Genomic DNA, 14,530 nt, shown 5'->3' with positions numbered 1-14,530 from the left:
GAGGAGATGGCCTCAAAGTTGCACCAGGGGAGGTTTAGATTGGATATTAGGAAACATTTCTTCATGGAACAGGTAGTGAAGCATTGGAACAGGCTGCCCAGGGAAGTGGTAGCCACCATCCCCAAAAGCGTTTAAAAGACGTATAGATGAGGTTCTCAGGGACATGGTACAGTGCTACGGTTATGGTCGGACTTGATGATCTTAAGGGTCTTTTCCAACTGAAATGATTCTATGAAAGAAGATGGAGCCAGGCTCTTCCCAGTGGTGCCCACTGGCACAACAAGAGGCAAAGGGCACAAACTGAAATACAGGAGGTTCCCTCTGAACACCGCAAAACACTTCTTTACTGGGAGGGTGACCAAGCACTGACACAGGTGGCACAGGGAGGCTGTGGACTCTCCATCCTTGGAGCTATTCAAAAGCCAACTGGACAGCCTGGGTCAACTGGCTCTAGGTGGCCCTGCTCAAGCAGGGTGAGGGGTTTGGACAAGGCGACATTTTGAGGTCCCTTCCAACCTCAACCATTCTATGATGCTGCAAAAAGAACTTAGAAATGTGAAGATGGCTGGTAAAATCTGAGCTAGCTCTCCTTACACTCTAGCTGCCTGAGTTCTCACAGCTATTTTACTGTGCTATGAAGCGTGCACTTCAAACCCAATGAAGAATCAGGGCATCCCGGCACCTGGTACCCTACTGTAAAGCTGTTCCTAATAATAATGGGGTTCCTACTTAAAAATAAATTGTCACACCTTGTGACCTCTCCAAACAGCATACATGGAATAGAAGCAAAAATGTCTGTAATCCATAACCCTAACAAGGTACACATGCAGGTAAGATCCATCTTGCAGTTTTATTAACTCTTAAAAGACTCTAAAATACTTGAAGGTATAAGTCACATTTTCCCCTTGGGCAAAAAAAAGTTATTAATAACAAATCAGGCATATCTTAGTCTTACGGAACAGCCAGCTGCAATTTGTTTTTCAGAATTTTTGACAGCATCTAGACATCTTCAGATACAGCCTCCAAATTTGGAATTTGTGACAGATCAAGCCGAACTTTTGCTCCATCTTCTATGAGCGCTCATAAGGTAAACTTTTCTCTTACAAATATTTAGTAGACTCTAAAATCCAACACTGAAATTCTATTTCAACAAATTACAACATCCATTTCCAACTGTGGATATGTCAAACAGGACAGATTATTGTTGTTCAAGACTGAAGTTTCACACAGCAGAAGAAAAAATTCAAAATTCATATAAAATTAGACTTACCTACTTCAGAATTATCATGAACATCCCACTACCAAGTTCAAATATTAAAAACTACATTCCAAAAGCTAAAGCTGCTGTGCAATACATCTTATTTTGTAGGAATTAAATATGATCAGAAACATTAGATAACTTTTACAGTAAGTTAGTGAGGAAAATAAAAAGCCTATGCCTAAAGATTTCAACAAGTTTACCCAGGCTGGACATTCAATATGAACTGTGCTACTAGTCATCTCAAATATCCGTGTAAGTAACTGCTTTCTACAACCAAAATATAATTGAATAGGCTTAAACAACGTAGATCACTACAGAACTTACACTGTCATTCATATAATATGCTCTAAGATTTTTTTTTTTTTAAGGGATAACACAGAAGTTAAAGGTTCATTTTCTCCTTAAGTCTAAGAAAATTTAGATCATTATTAGCTGCATCTCTGAGAGAATGCATGACATATTACTACTACCACCATAGTTCTGCATCACGCCTGTCATGCCACATAAATTCAAGCACTCCTATAACTTATACGTCACATTAAACAGTTGATTTAAAAATAATACAATGCTGCCATCACCTGCTGTTGCTGGGCTGCTGTGGAGAATGTCTGGAATGGTCTGAAGGCTCTGACCTCTGGTCAGGAGATCGTGAACGACTGCGGCGGGGCCTGTCATGTGATCGGTTGGAATGATCTGATGCCAGCGACTGAATTTCTGAAATGTCTGTTAAATAAAAGTTGTTTTTTCATGAAATGATTGTAATTAAAATGGTGGCATGACCTGCTCAAATGGAAATAAGCTTTTGCAAATAATTTTTATGAAAATGTTCAACCTATGTTTATTATTTAAAAACAATATTCCTGAAAGAAAAATTGCAAGAAGAGGAAACTTATCTTCTTCACTACTGTTTTTGAAGGTGTGGATTTCAATCATATTCAAACAAGAGTTGCACTCACATTACTAACTCTTATTCCTAACTCTTCTCTCCCCCCACCCCACCTCATCCCACTTATGTATTTCACAACACAGGGAACTCTTCTCTCCCTTTGGAAATGAAGTTTATTTATACTCACCATCTCTTTCTGAAGCATTAGCAGAATGAATACTGTCAGAAAGATCAGGAACATTCAACAGTGTAGCTCGCTCGTCTCGCTGAACAACCATCTTCAACTTGCCTTTTGACCTTTCTATTAGTGTTTTTGCATCCGCTAAGGACATATTTTCTGTCACTGTGCCATTTATCTGGAACAGAGTAAGAAAAAAGCAGATAAACCTAATGAAAATAAAAAAAACACGAACAGTGAATCTCCAATAAAGATACTGTTTTCTGTCTGATGACACTTAGAAAAAGCTAGAGATATTTATAAAACTACCACAATACAATGGAAGACTACTGGGCTCATCCAAATTATAATCTAGAAAATTATTTTCATTTTGCAAAGATACAGCCTCTACCACTAATAAAAAACATTAAAAACATTAATTATGTTTTTTTTAACCAGCACTGCTATACTCAGCAGAATAAAGAATGGTATGTTTCTCTGCACCGCCACGTTTACAGCAGTATCTCAAAATAGAAATTGTTAGCACAAATTAAAAATGCCTGGGTATATTGATTTCTACAAAAAAAAATAATCAAAATTTAACCCAAGGGCAAGTTCTAGTGTTGCTCAATAGCACAATTCCACAACATTTCACCTCTTTTGATCTAAAATGTTTTATATTATGCACTTGCAGTGGGCACTATTTGTCTGAGTAAGGCCTGGGGAATAATACCAAAAGACAAATTAAAAAACCACAAACAAAAAACCCACCACTTTATTCCTTTCATTAGAGAGGTTTATTTACACTTCCATTTATTGACCTTTGAAATAATTTAATTTAAAAAGCTAGATCTTCTACAAACAATAATTATGCTATTAGGAGAGAACTAATTCCAAAAACAGTTGTATCGAAGAGTTTCCCTTGAACAAACGCCACCACAATGTACTATACCTTGAGTACAACATCTCCTTCCTGAATATTGCCATCTCTTGCTGCCAGGCTGTCCTGGGATATTTCTTTGACAAATATGTGGCTTGCCAACCGTAGGCCATACTCTTTATATAACAGCAATAAAAGAAAAAGACTCATGAAGCTACAGTAAAGAAGTGAGGTAAGTAGCTGAAGATTTACAACACTGCTTTATGCAACAATTACAGTGGAAACACAAAGAGGAGAGCAAACTTGGCACATGAAGGGCTGTAGTGGAATACCCTATGGATTTACCATTGTATCAATCTCTTTTCTGACCCTGCCTGTAATCATAGCTGTTGTTCAATAGATAAATTAAAAGCTACCTACAATTTCCCCCCTTTCAAACACAGACACACTGAACACTCAACCAAAGTATATGGAAGGTATGTGGCCACTGACTACCAGCTGTCAGGTGCACAGTTGGGATTTGTTTACATGATATAATACTTTACCCTTAATTAAGCACATGTATTTCGGAATATTAAAAATACCACCAGAAATACAATAGCAGGTTTGAAGTTTTCAGCTGGTAAAATGGACAAACCGTTAACAGCACTGTTCATACAGTCCAGCAAGCCCTTAACACAACATTGATTGAAGCAGCTGGCCTTTAAAAACCAGCAAAAGTCTTAACAAGAGAATTACATCCAAGTTACCTTCATTTTTCCTTGATTTCACCAGGGTTACTTTGGTAGGTTTTGCAGGCTGACTGGAAGTAACCGACCTTCTGTCTGATCTCGGCGATAAGCTTCTCTCTCTACTAGCACTTCGATCTCTTACCCAGCTCTTCTCATGCCTTCTGTTGGCACTTGGACCACCACGGCTGCTTCTTGGATCCCGTATCTCTTCATCATAGCTATCATCTTCATTTTCAGACACTGGGTCAGGTTCTGTTCGAGCCACCGGAATCTGAATTTTCTTCATCCTTCGGATAGTCTACAACCAAACATTAGATATCGACCACTGGCTGCGTAATGGTAATGGTGTTAGTAAATGTCAAAAGCCAAGTTAATCCCCAAACTCAAAAGAAAACACACAGATGTATTTGTGGACGCTCCGAATTCTTGCAACCATATTTTAAAATTCTATCCAATTCATATAGGAGATTCATCAATACATAGTACTAGAAATCTGTTTTTGAGGAGAGGGTTTACAGCTGGTTTAGTCCCTTCTTGCTTCTGTAAAAGCAGCAAAAGCCGTTGTAGCATAAGATATTCTGTCTTCAGAGCTGCACATTTGAATGCCCTCCCTCTTTGCTTAAACCCACAAGCTAGTTACTGGCACTGCTAAAAATTTCTTGTGCTAACATGTAATCTACTGTATGCTCAGTGTGTCGACAGTAATTCTCCTCAACTTTGAAGCCTCCCCATCTTCCCAAGCCGTGTTTATGCAAACCACAGCGGAAGGGGAACATTCCGGCTCCAAGTTCAAAGTTGGCTGGCACTAACACAGCTGCTTCCAGAGCAAGGCCCAGCCCTGCTCAGAGGTTTATCTGCTATGTTACAGAACTGAACCAAGTTATACCATGAAAGTCTTCATTAAGTGCTTTTCTCTGCATAAGTATGTACACCAAATACTTAAGATATTGAAAGCCCTGCACAGCTCACCACACATTTTGTTTCGTGTAAACTTTAAAGAATTGCTAAATCTACAAATGCAAAACATGACACAATTTTAAAAACTGTATTAAAGCACACAACAGCGCTAGAAATCTGTCAGCACAAAAGCTCTTCTGAAAGCCTTAGAAGTCAGTTTTCCTGAAATAAGAAATGGTTAAACATTGTGCATGGGCATTCTACTTTTTGTAACATAAATCTCAAACTTCTACAGAAAGCTGGATTACTACCCTTTAGTGATGACCTATTGTGTTTTGCAAAGTTCAAAAGCCAACCACAATGAATAAGCCTACAAAATTATAGGAATTAAGGTAATTATGCTTTATTTTGGCAAACTGTTTACTAAGCATAAAAAGAACTATGTTAGTGCCTGATCAACGGGTAAAGTCCTGTAGCATACACCAGCCTTTGAAAAATTTGATAGAAGTGCACTCAAGAAACCAAAGAAATATTAAACAAAGCTGAGAATTGAGCTTCTGGCAAACTCAGAACTTTCCCATGAAGAAAAGCAGTCTGAACTAGCCAGTGCCACACTACTCAAACATCAGCATGCACAACTGAAAAAAACCTGGATGACTGACATGATAAATGCATCAGGATCATCACTTAAACCTGAAGCATCACACAGGTATTATTCAAGTCCCTCGCATCACGTATGTCTTTCATAGCGGACACCACACCACTTCACTTTTGCTCTGTAACTATGGAATTTAAATAAGCTTAAATCTTCAAGACATTCACTTACAATTTTGGCATTCTTCCCACTTTTCCTCAGCTGCTGAACAGCAAATGCATGCTCGACATTATCCATTGAAACTCCATTAACCATTGCAACACGGTCATTTTCTCTAAATGAAAAAAATCACAATGCACAATATAAATACTTTATGCCAAGAGGAAAATATTGGGGAATGGGTGTCCCTGAACAAACTATCTGTGTTATAAACTAAAATCAGAATCAAGGTATGGTTTGGCACTTACTGTAGTAGTCCTTCTGCTGGGCCTCCTTTCAGCACATCAGAAATAACTATTGATGTCTCACCACTCTGAAAGTGAGGATTATCTCTGCCTCCGGATATTGCAATACCAAATCCAAATCCAGGGGCCTATAATGTAACGAGAGAAGTATTTTTACTTTGTAATATTTCCACAGTCACAATTCACTTCCTTGTGTCAAACACAACGCAAGACAGTCCTATGGGATAGACATAACTTTTAGGAAGAAAGAAGGATCAATGAACCATGAAATCCAAGAACGGGAGATTAAAAATAAATTAAAATACACTTATAGAAGGCAAAGAGTTTCAGACTAAGTACCCAATCTCTCCCAAGAGCAAAATATTAGAGTTCCCATCTGCATTTTTATGGCCTGGGCCTCAGGTAGTCATCAGTAAGACCTCAGTCTTCAGTGAGCACAACATAATACACCACTGTCTTGAGGTACTGATTCAAACCCATATCAATTCCTGCAACACTTGCAGGTTTCACAATATGGTATTTACCCAGCCTGACCTCACTTAGCTCAGGGACTGACAGGACTGCAGCACACAGGAGTATGACTGCAGGCTCAGTTCTTAGGAATAATACGAAGATCACTTGTACCATTAAATACATCAAAACCTTGTCAGCACTTGCAGATCATCTGCATCTTAACAAAAATAATTTGCTTCAATCTTTTCCCTCTAGGGTGACCTGCCACTCCAGCAAGGTCAATGCCTCTGAAGAGTTACTCCTGTTAGATATCTGAAGATACAACAACGATGCTTACATTTCTGCCTGGAAGCAGTGAGGGTGGGAAAGAAGCTTTCTAACCGTAACTGATTTGCAAACTGTCTAGCTTTTCCACAACTGCCCATAAAACACTGTCAGATGGGTATTACTGTTTATATGTTGTATTTTGCTCAGAAATTTACTTTGAAATTTTGCACTACACAAAATACAGTCACTGGATGGCAAAGATCAGGTTTCAGTCAATTTCTTCTCTCCTTTTCACACAGCACACACTCCATGCTGGCAGGCTTATTTCTTTCTTTTTCAGACTTCTTGACAAACATGACCCAGCTTTAGCAATGAGTTTCATAACTTTACAGTGACAGCAGACGCAACATGGCAGTCTGCATCTGTCTGTAAAACATGATGTTCAGCTTTTTGGACAGTAATTACTGCTCAAAAAACTTGTTCCCTATTTCTCCCCAAAACAGAGGTCATAAAAAGGTGGTTCAGCTTTAGCCTGTAAGCAGTGAGTAAAGACCATCCAGTATTAAAACAAAGCTTTGGAGATTCACTGTTCAGAACCTGATTCCAATAGCTAGCTAATACTGTTGCCAGGTATGAATAAAATAACTTGGTCTAGCCTAAAGTGTGGAGGAGTGGGAAGGGTATGCCTTACTGCTTCTTTTACATCTATCTTAATTCATTAAAAGAAGACTGGACATCTTTTCGAGATGCATTCCAGCCAGATAACCAGAAATCACAGCTGAGATGCAAGAATTACTAAGCGAAAGCCTGTGCCATGCAGGAAGACGGTCTAAAGGATCACAATGATGACTTATTGCCAGAGCTGAAATTACCTTTCAGTTTTATGTTTTAAACAGTCAACAAAGAGAACATATAATAGCCTATGAAAATATGTAACAAACACTCCTTTCAAAACGGTCATATTTCCCCTTTCTCATGCCACTGCTTCATCTTTCAGTTTTCCATTACTCTAAAAAACAGAATTCAGTTTGCACCATATTTTGGTGGGAAAGGAAAGGGAGAAGAGAGATAATAACAAAGACAATCAAGTCAAACTTCATTTGAATATCCTCTATCTTTCCTTACGTCATAAACTAAAGACATTATCGGAGTTCTCCACTCATGTAAAGAAACACCATCACCAGGCTAAGGCCAGGAGAGATGCAGAAACTCACTGTAACCCTTATCTTGCTGCTTGCCATTCTATTTTCTTTAGAGTAGATTTGCAAACCAAATAACCAATATTACGATGGCTAGTTTCATTTTTTTTTCCAAGAAGCTATGAAACACCATGGTTTCACATACAGAGACAGCAGTCGAAAAAGAGCATAAGTCCTATTAAAGGCTTTCTAACAATATAAATCACAGTCTAAAGAAATACTCCAAATTAGAACGTTCAAAATCAAACTCAGAATCTTTTTGAAAATTCAAGAGCTCAAATAAGAAATCCTTCCAGCAAACCTAAGCTGGAAAAACTTTTCATTTTATCCTGCTGCCTACAATCATGTTAAGAGATAAATGATGAACTGAACTACCCTCAGAAAACTGAACCTAGCTCCTAGACGTGTCTGGAAATACCAAAATGTTTATCACTACAGATTATTCTATATATAAACACATAAAATTTGCCTTTTTTTTACATCTGCCACACAGCAAATTCACCTGTCAGATGCTGCACTGACAATACAATAAAAAAAGAACTGTAGCATTCTGCCCTCCCATAGTGAGGCAGCAAGGGAGAAGCAGCAAGGTGTGCACACACCTGGTTTCCATTCTGTGGGGGAAGGAGACACATCTAACACAGACACACAGAACTTCAGTTCCCAGTATGAAGAAACCAACACAACATACGGAGTACATGGTTCCTCCTTGAAGTCCTTTGCAGTTAGGTATATAAAAATAGGCCTCTCAATAAAAGATAAACTGTAGCTACCTGATAAGCTTTAACTGAACTTGAGACTGGCTCCATCTCTTAAGAGCTAACTAGCAACCCAGGAAGTTGGAAGGATAGTAAAGAAAGGGAACAAAACCTCTTGGTTAGAAGTTCAAGCCTCTCCTCCCAGAAAAAGTTTCTAATAAATCGTTTGGCAATAGTGCTGGAATTCACTAGCTACTGTGTTAAATCACAGCACAGTCAGACCGCTTACATGCACTGTTGCAGATTCTCCAAGATACCTGAAACGGATGGATTAAAAGACAAAAAAAATTTGATGTTTTGAACCACAAAGTGCCTGAATTGACACAGGTATACTGCAACTAGTGGGATTAAGTACACTCTGCCCCTAATCTGTAATGACGTCTCTGGAAAGTAAAGGTCAGAAAGAAACCCTTCAAAAGAAGCAAGCAAATCTGCAATCTTCAACAAGAACTCCCTGTGTAAAGCACTCCCTCTTTCCTTTGGCTCATCTTCCAAAGTTTATATCGCATACTCCCCCTTTTTAAAGGGCCATTACAGGACCAAACCTGTATCTTTTAGAAGTCTGTAACAACACTTCTGAGCTGCCATCAGTTTGTTTAGAAATCAGTAATTGCCCCCTATAATAATGGAGAAATACTTTAAGATGTTTAGTACCTCAGACACTGACATGTCAGTAACTACAGAGACAGGATACCTTCTATAGTACCTGCTAATGTGCCTTTTCTGGCTTTGCTTCAGAAAGAAACTGCATACAAATGCTGTCTACTTTCCTAAAACTTGATGATTACTACCCAAAACTGCTTTTTGTTTTTACAGTTTTGGCTACCTTCACGGAATCCATGAAGAGTTAAAGGGATCCTATCCTGTTCTGCCAGACACAGGAACAATGGAGTTAGAGCGGAGAACAGCACAGGCTTAAAATAAAGTAAAATTGTCAGTGCTGGAATTACCACCAGGACAAAAATGAGACTCAAACCAGGAATAAATGTAGTGAAGAGTATTCTATGCATCTCACACCACACACACCCATCACCTAACAAACAACTTTCATTTCTCTCTTATTTTTAAGGCTGCTCATTATAACACAAGTTAGTGCTCCTTACTCATTGAATAGTTTTCACCAAATGCCATTAATAAAAACCAATTAAAAGGGAAAAAAAGCACAGTTACATAGTTTATTTGGGGCACCTGGATGGACAACAGATGCTTGCCATTAAACAGGTACACGTGAAAAGATGTAGACTGACATCAACTCTGGATTCTCAGCCTCTCCCATGAGGACTTCAAGTTTTAGACAGATTTATTCTGGATCAGACACCTCCAACGATGTGTCTAGCCTCACTTCGGAAGGCAAACACTGCTAAAACGTACAAAAAAGTTTGGTGAATCCCGAGAGTTTGGCAGGCATGTCAACAGAACAGGAAGCCAGCAATGGGAAGCCTGACTTGCATCTCCCCTGTAGAAACGCAGCACGTTTTAAATGTCATTAATTCCATCATTCACAGCCAGTTTACTGCCTTCAGCTAAGCCAAAATCAGAGGGACTTTTCAGTGTGCCTCACTAGAGAAAACAAGTTCAGTTCTTCAAAATGTTTTCTGTGTGGCTGACGGTCGATGGTCTCTAGCAGTTCTGTAGCTCAGCCAAGAGGAGCAGCTAAGCTCACACAGGAAATATTGCACAACCATTCAGAGTGGCATTTTGAGCCCATTCCAATTCTATCAACTTCTAGGTAACTTTGAGGATAACTGAAATGTGGATGCATTTCACTCCTTCTGACTAAACTGCAGTAATTTCATTTAGTTGATAATCTACCACTACAAGAATGTCACAAATAAAGAGCAAAATCAAAAACTCAACAAGCAAATGTAGTCACTCTCCTAAATTCTCTTTCCAGTACTAAAGATATATTTTGAGCACCAATTTTCATAACATTAGCATAAAAGCTTTGGGTTTGTTATCTGGAAGATGGAAAACATTGATAGCATTAATTAGCCAGTTAAAAACAAGCAAAGTTATTAACAGTACATGCCATCAGTCTCCAACATCTAAATGAGAGATACTTACTCAGCTAATGAAACAGTTCAACCAGTACAGCTGACAGAAGTCTGGCACATAAAATGTCATAATCGAAATTATAATCAAATCACACTTTCACTTATATCCTTTATCACGACTTAACCAGAATAATATCACCTTGAAGAGAAACTAAGCTATCACCAAGTCTACCAGCCAGCCCTGTATTGCTATAGCACTTTTTGTTTGCTTTTGAATGTAAGACAGAACTCATTTGTCGGTAATATGAGTAAAGAAAAAGTTTACACAGGTCCCAGGTATGACTTGACAGCTTCAAGGAGAAAACAAAGGGCAATTACACATTGAAATAGCACTTCTTGATCAATAACTTGTGACCTAAAACTGTGGGAAGCTTGTAGAGTAACGTAGACAAGTACCACTACATATTTTTGGTTTTACTTATACTGTTCTTTCACCATGTGGTCGCAATTAGAGACAGGGTACTTTCTTAGACAGCCTTTTGGCCCTCTAAAGAGACCAGGTACTAAAATGGTTACTTTGAACCAACAACATTAAACTCATTATAATCAATACAAATAGGTTTGTAGAGAGAATTAACATTTTATCTGATCAGCTGATCTATTTGTACACATTTTTAGTTGCAAAGATCTACTCATGTGATGCTACAATTCTAAAACACCCTGATTCTATACTGAAGAAATGAGGGTAAATGATAAAACATGCTCTCGTGAGGAAATTCTTGTGCACCTCCCTTTTGTTGCAATTAATACAGCTATTTGGGCCATGATTCCATGGTCACTTAAATACGAATCTGCTGCCAGAAATGGCATCCTACCACGCTCTGACTTTCTCTCAGCAACTCATTCCTTATTGTCTCTCTTGTACAGCTTCACAATAGCTACATCAGAAATCAATTTAAGAGTAACTGAAACAAGAGAAGAGACAGTCCAACTAAAAAAGCTGTCTTCCTATTTGCTGATTCCTAGTACACATTCCTTTTTGTTAGATGCACATTCCGACCACCCAAAAATCACTGCTTTCAGGCACTATTTTAAGAGGCAAGCAAATAAGGCACTTTTGAACATCTTTATACTTAACTACGTTGTTTTATACCCCTGCAAATAAAAATTTAAAACATTTAAGTATAGTTACAGCATAATTGTTAAGGAACACTTTCAAACATCTTTCAGTTACGTACAGAAGTAATCTAATGTTTCTGGCATGGTTATTTGCAGGCAGACTTATCTCTGAAAGCCAACAAATACAGCTACTATCAAATGGAGCTTTTACAACACTTCTAAATTTAAACAAAGGAATATGACAGTTTCCTTTTCTTTTACTTCCTGACATCTGGTTCTCTCTCATTGTTTTCAAAAGCCACCAGTATCCTGAGTCAGGCACACACAACCAATTGTATGAACTTACCCTGTGAAGAGTCACTGTGTGTTGTTCCCATATAGCTGTTTCTTCCATTGTTGTGCTCTAAGGAGAAAAAAAACACCCAAAAATTAGACTTCCCTATCAGTAGCTATACTCAATTACCATATAATACCACAAACAGAAACTTATAGTCAAAAGTAACACTAATATTCATATTGAATAGCTACAGAGAAGGAGGATGGGCTCATTAGTTACATGTTTATACATCACATCTGAACTTCCCATGCTCCATGGGAAGGGCGGCAGGAGGAAGAATAGACAAATTAGATTTCTAATCATTGTTATTTCAGAATTTGAAGTTAAAGAAGTTTAAAGGGAAAGACTACATACAAGATGCATGTGATGTCGGCTCTCCTGATCACTCATTAAGTATACAGTAAACAAAGCCACTCCAAGGCCCACTTTCAGTTTTCCACTGTGATCATTCTTCTTATGCTTGTTCTAATTGCATGCAGATTACCACTAATTCATGGATGCCCAGCTACATATTACAGTTACTGTATTATGCATACAGGTCACATTAAGCAGACACCACAGTCTAGTGCAGGTTCACTTCTTTGGTGAAGAGTAGTACTGCAGAAACAATGTCCCCTCTAGGGGAATCAAATTAAACAGTAACATTATGACAATATTTACATACCTGCATTTCTGCTTAGAAGAGCAGACACTTGCAATACTTAGTGTGTCACAACGAGCAAACATTTGGAAAGGGGAAGACCAGGTGAGGAAGGAAAAACAGCCAGAGACAAAGAGTTGCAAATGGGCAGAAAGGCAGCAGGAAACATATCGTGAACAGCATGAACTCTCCTGCTATCCTGCTGCTACCTTTTCTAACTTTCAAGAGTCTCCACTGTTTTGCCCACTATCAGGGTTTTTTGAAAATCTGCTTTACTCTTAATTTGTATCAGCTACAGTAACTCAGCCACTACAACAAAAGTGCTCCTAACTTTTAATCCAGCCCTGCATTATAATAGAGAACAGCAGCAGGAGTGTTTAACAATTCCTCTGAAGACTTTTATCCAGTATCTTAATATCAGAATTTGCAACTAAGTTTAAGAAATTAATTGTTCTCATGACCTCAAAAACCCGTGTTTTTTTTTTTTCCCCTCCGCATTTTGTGCTCTCATTTCAACAGTTAGGATGTGCTACACTGCTGCTCATTTCTCTTCAAGGGTTCACTTCTCCTGCAAGTGTTGGAGCAACTTAATTGGGATATATTTCATTCAAACAGCTTTCCCCACCTCCCATCCATTCAGTACAAAATGTACAAACTGATTCAACTCTACTCCAGAATTAGATTATTTCTCTCCAGCTTTTTAAAAGTAGGTCAAATATATATTAGAATAGTAACAATTTACACACACAAAGCCATCTTGGAAACAAAACAGAATGTTTTCCTTGCTAAACTGTTAAGGAATACTGATTTTTCTTCCCTACTTTTGATGCTCTCATTCTGTCTTAGTTTTGGCAAGAGCTTTTCAGGCTAAACATCTCGTCAGCAAGTGATGAATTATCTCTGAAAGTAAGCTTCTAAAATAGAAAGCTTTAAGTAGCTCCTGTTTAGAAAAAGGTGCAACAGGAATGCAATAAGTCTCAACTCACATTTTAATTTAAATTGGCTGCCTCATTTCTACCTGCAATTATAAAAGAAGAAGTGAACCTGAGTGGCTCATTTACTGCACTCGTCCTGGCAACACCACACAGGTACCAGCCTCCCTTAGCACCCAGAGGCACTTTTGCACAGCTCACTTTAAGCTACTTGGCTAATGAGGTACCAGATTTCAATGGCTGTGAGTTCTTGTGCCTCACCGTAGGAGCTCGGTACACAGGGCACGCTGCAAGCGCACCAACTGGTTCTGGATATGCCAAAGACCGACAGAAACCAGTTTAACCAGTTAAGCACTGAGCATCTGGGAGAACTGGCAATCCCAGCGTCAGAGCAAGATACGACAAAAATCCCCACAACTGCTAAGCAGTGACTAAGAAAAATGGAAATGACCTGCAGAACATGCTTCTGAGAACTGTGAAAAGACACACTACCCCACAAAAAGAGAGAGAATCCCCCCAAAAAACAGCCACATAAACTCACCAACCTTTCTAAAACAAGGCAGGGTGCTCACTGTTCAATCTACTCACTGGGGCTGCCATGTTTAATGCCTTTTTCCTTTCCATAGAAACTCTGTACTTCCACTTTCTCTCCTTGTTCTTCTCCATTTTCTTTCTCACACTGTCTCCTCTACTCATCTATTGCTATCACCTCTCCTAGATTTTACTAACACATTCATTTCAAATTCACAAGACTTGGAAACATCAAATATCCATTAGTTAGGTAGCAAACCAAGTAATATGTTATTTTCATTCTTTCTGCATGCCCAAACAGTCCAATCAAGAACAGTGAAAACAGTTCAAAGGCAGCCTGAGGTGAGTTGTTGGCTTTGACACCAACTGCTTCTCATCTGCAAAGAACTGCGTTCACTCACAAAAGACAGAGCAGTTGGATGAAGACCT

At 38.6% G+C, this 14,530-nt stretch overlaps 1 protein-coding gene across 19 annotated transcripts in view; it reads right to left on the bottom strand.

Annotated features, from left to right (window-relative positions):
* TJP1 (tight junction protein 1) overlaps positions 1–14,530 on the bottom strand; it is a 186,714-nt gene that overhangs the window by 30,538 nt on the left and 141,646 nt on the right. For all 19 annotated transcript variants that reach the window (XM_065076022.1, XM_065076023.1, XM_065076024.1 and 16 more), the window contains 7 exons: positions 12,008–12,064; positions 5,875–5,999; positions 5,639–5,741; positions 3,934–4,213; positions 3,257–3,360; positions 2,335–2,503; positions 1,840–1,984 (listed from right to left, as the gene is read on the bottom strand). In XM_065076022.1, coding sequence (XP_064932094.1) covers positions 1,840–1,984; positions 2,335–2,503; positions 3,257–3,360; positions 3,934–4,213; positions 5,639–5,741; positions 5,875–5,999; positions 12,008–12,064 — 983 coding nt within the window. The remainder of the gene's footprint in view (positions 1–1,839; positions 1,985–2,334; positions 2,504–3,256; positions 3,361–3,933; positions 4,214–5,638; positions 5,742–5,874; positions 6,000–12,007; positions 12,065–14,530) is intronic.

Source organism: Columba livia, chromosome 11 (assembly GCF_036013475.1).
Source record: "Columba livia isolate bColLiv1 breed racing homer chromosome 11, bColLiv1.pat.W.v2, whole genome shotgun sequence".
NCBI lineage: Eukaryota > Metazoa > Chordata > Aves > Columbiformes > Columbidae > Columba > Columba livia.
Note: the sequence above shows the minus strand (reverse complement) of the source record. Positions and strands in the feature narration are given on the sequence as shown.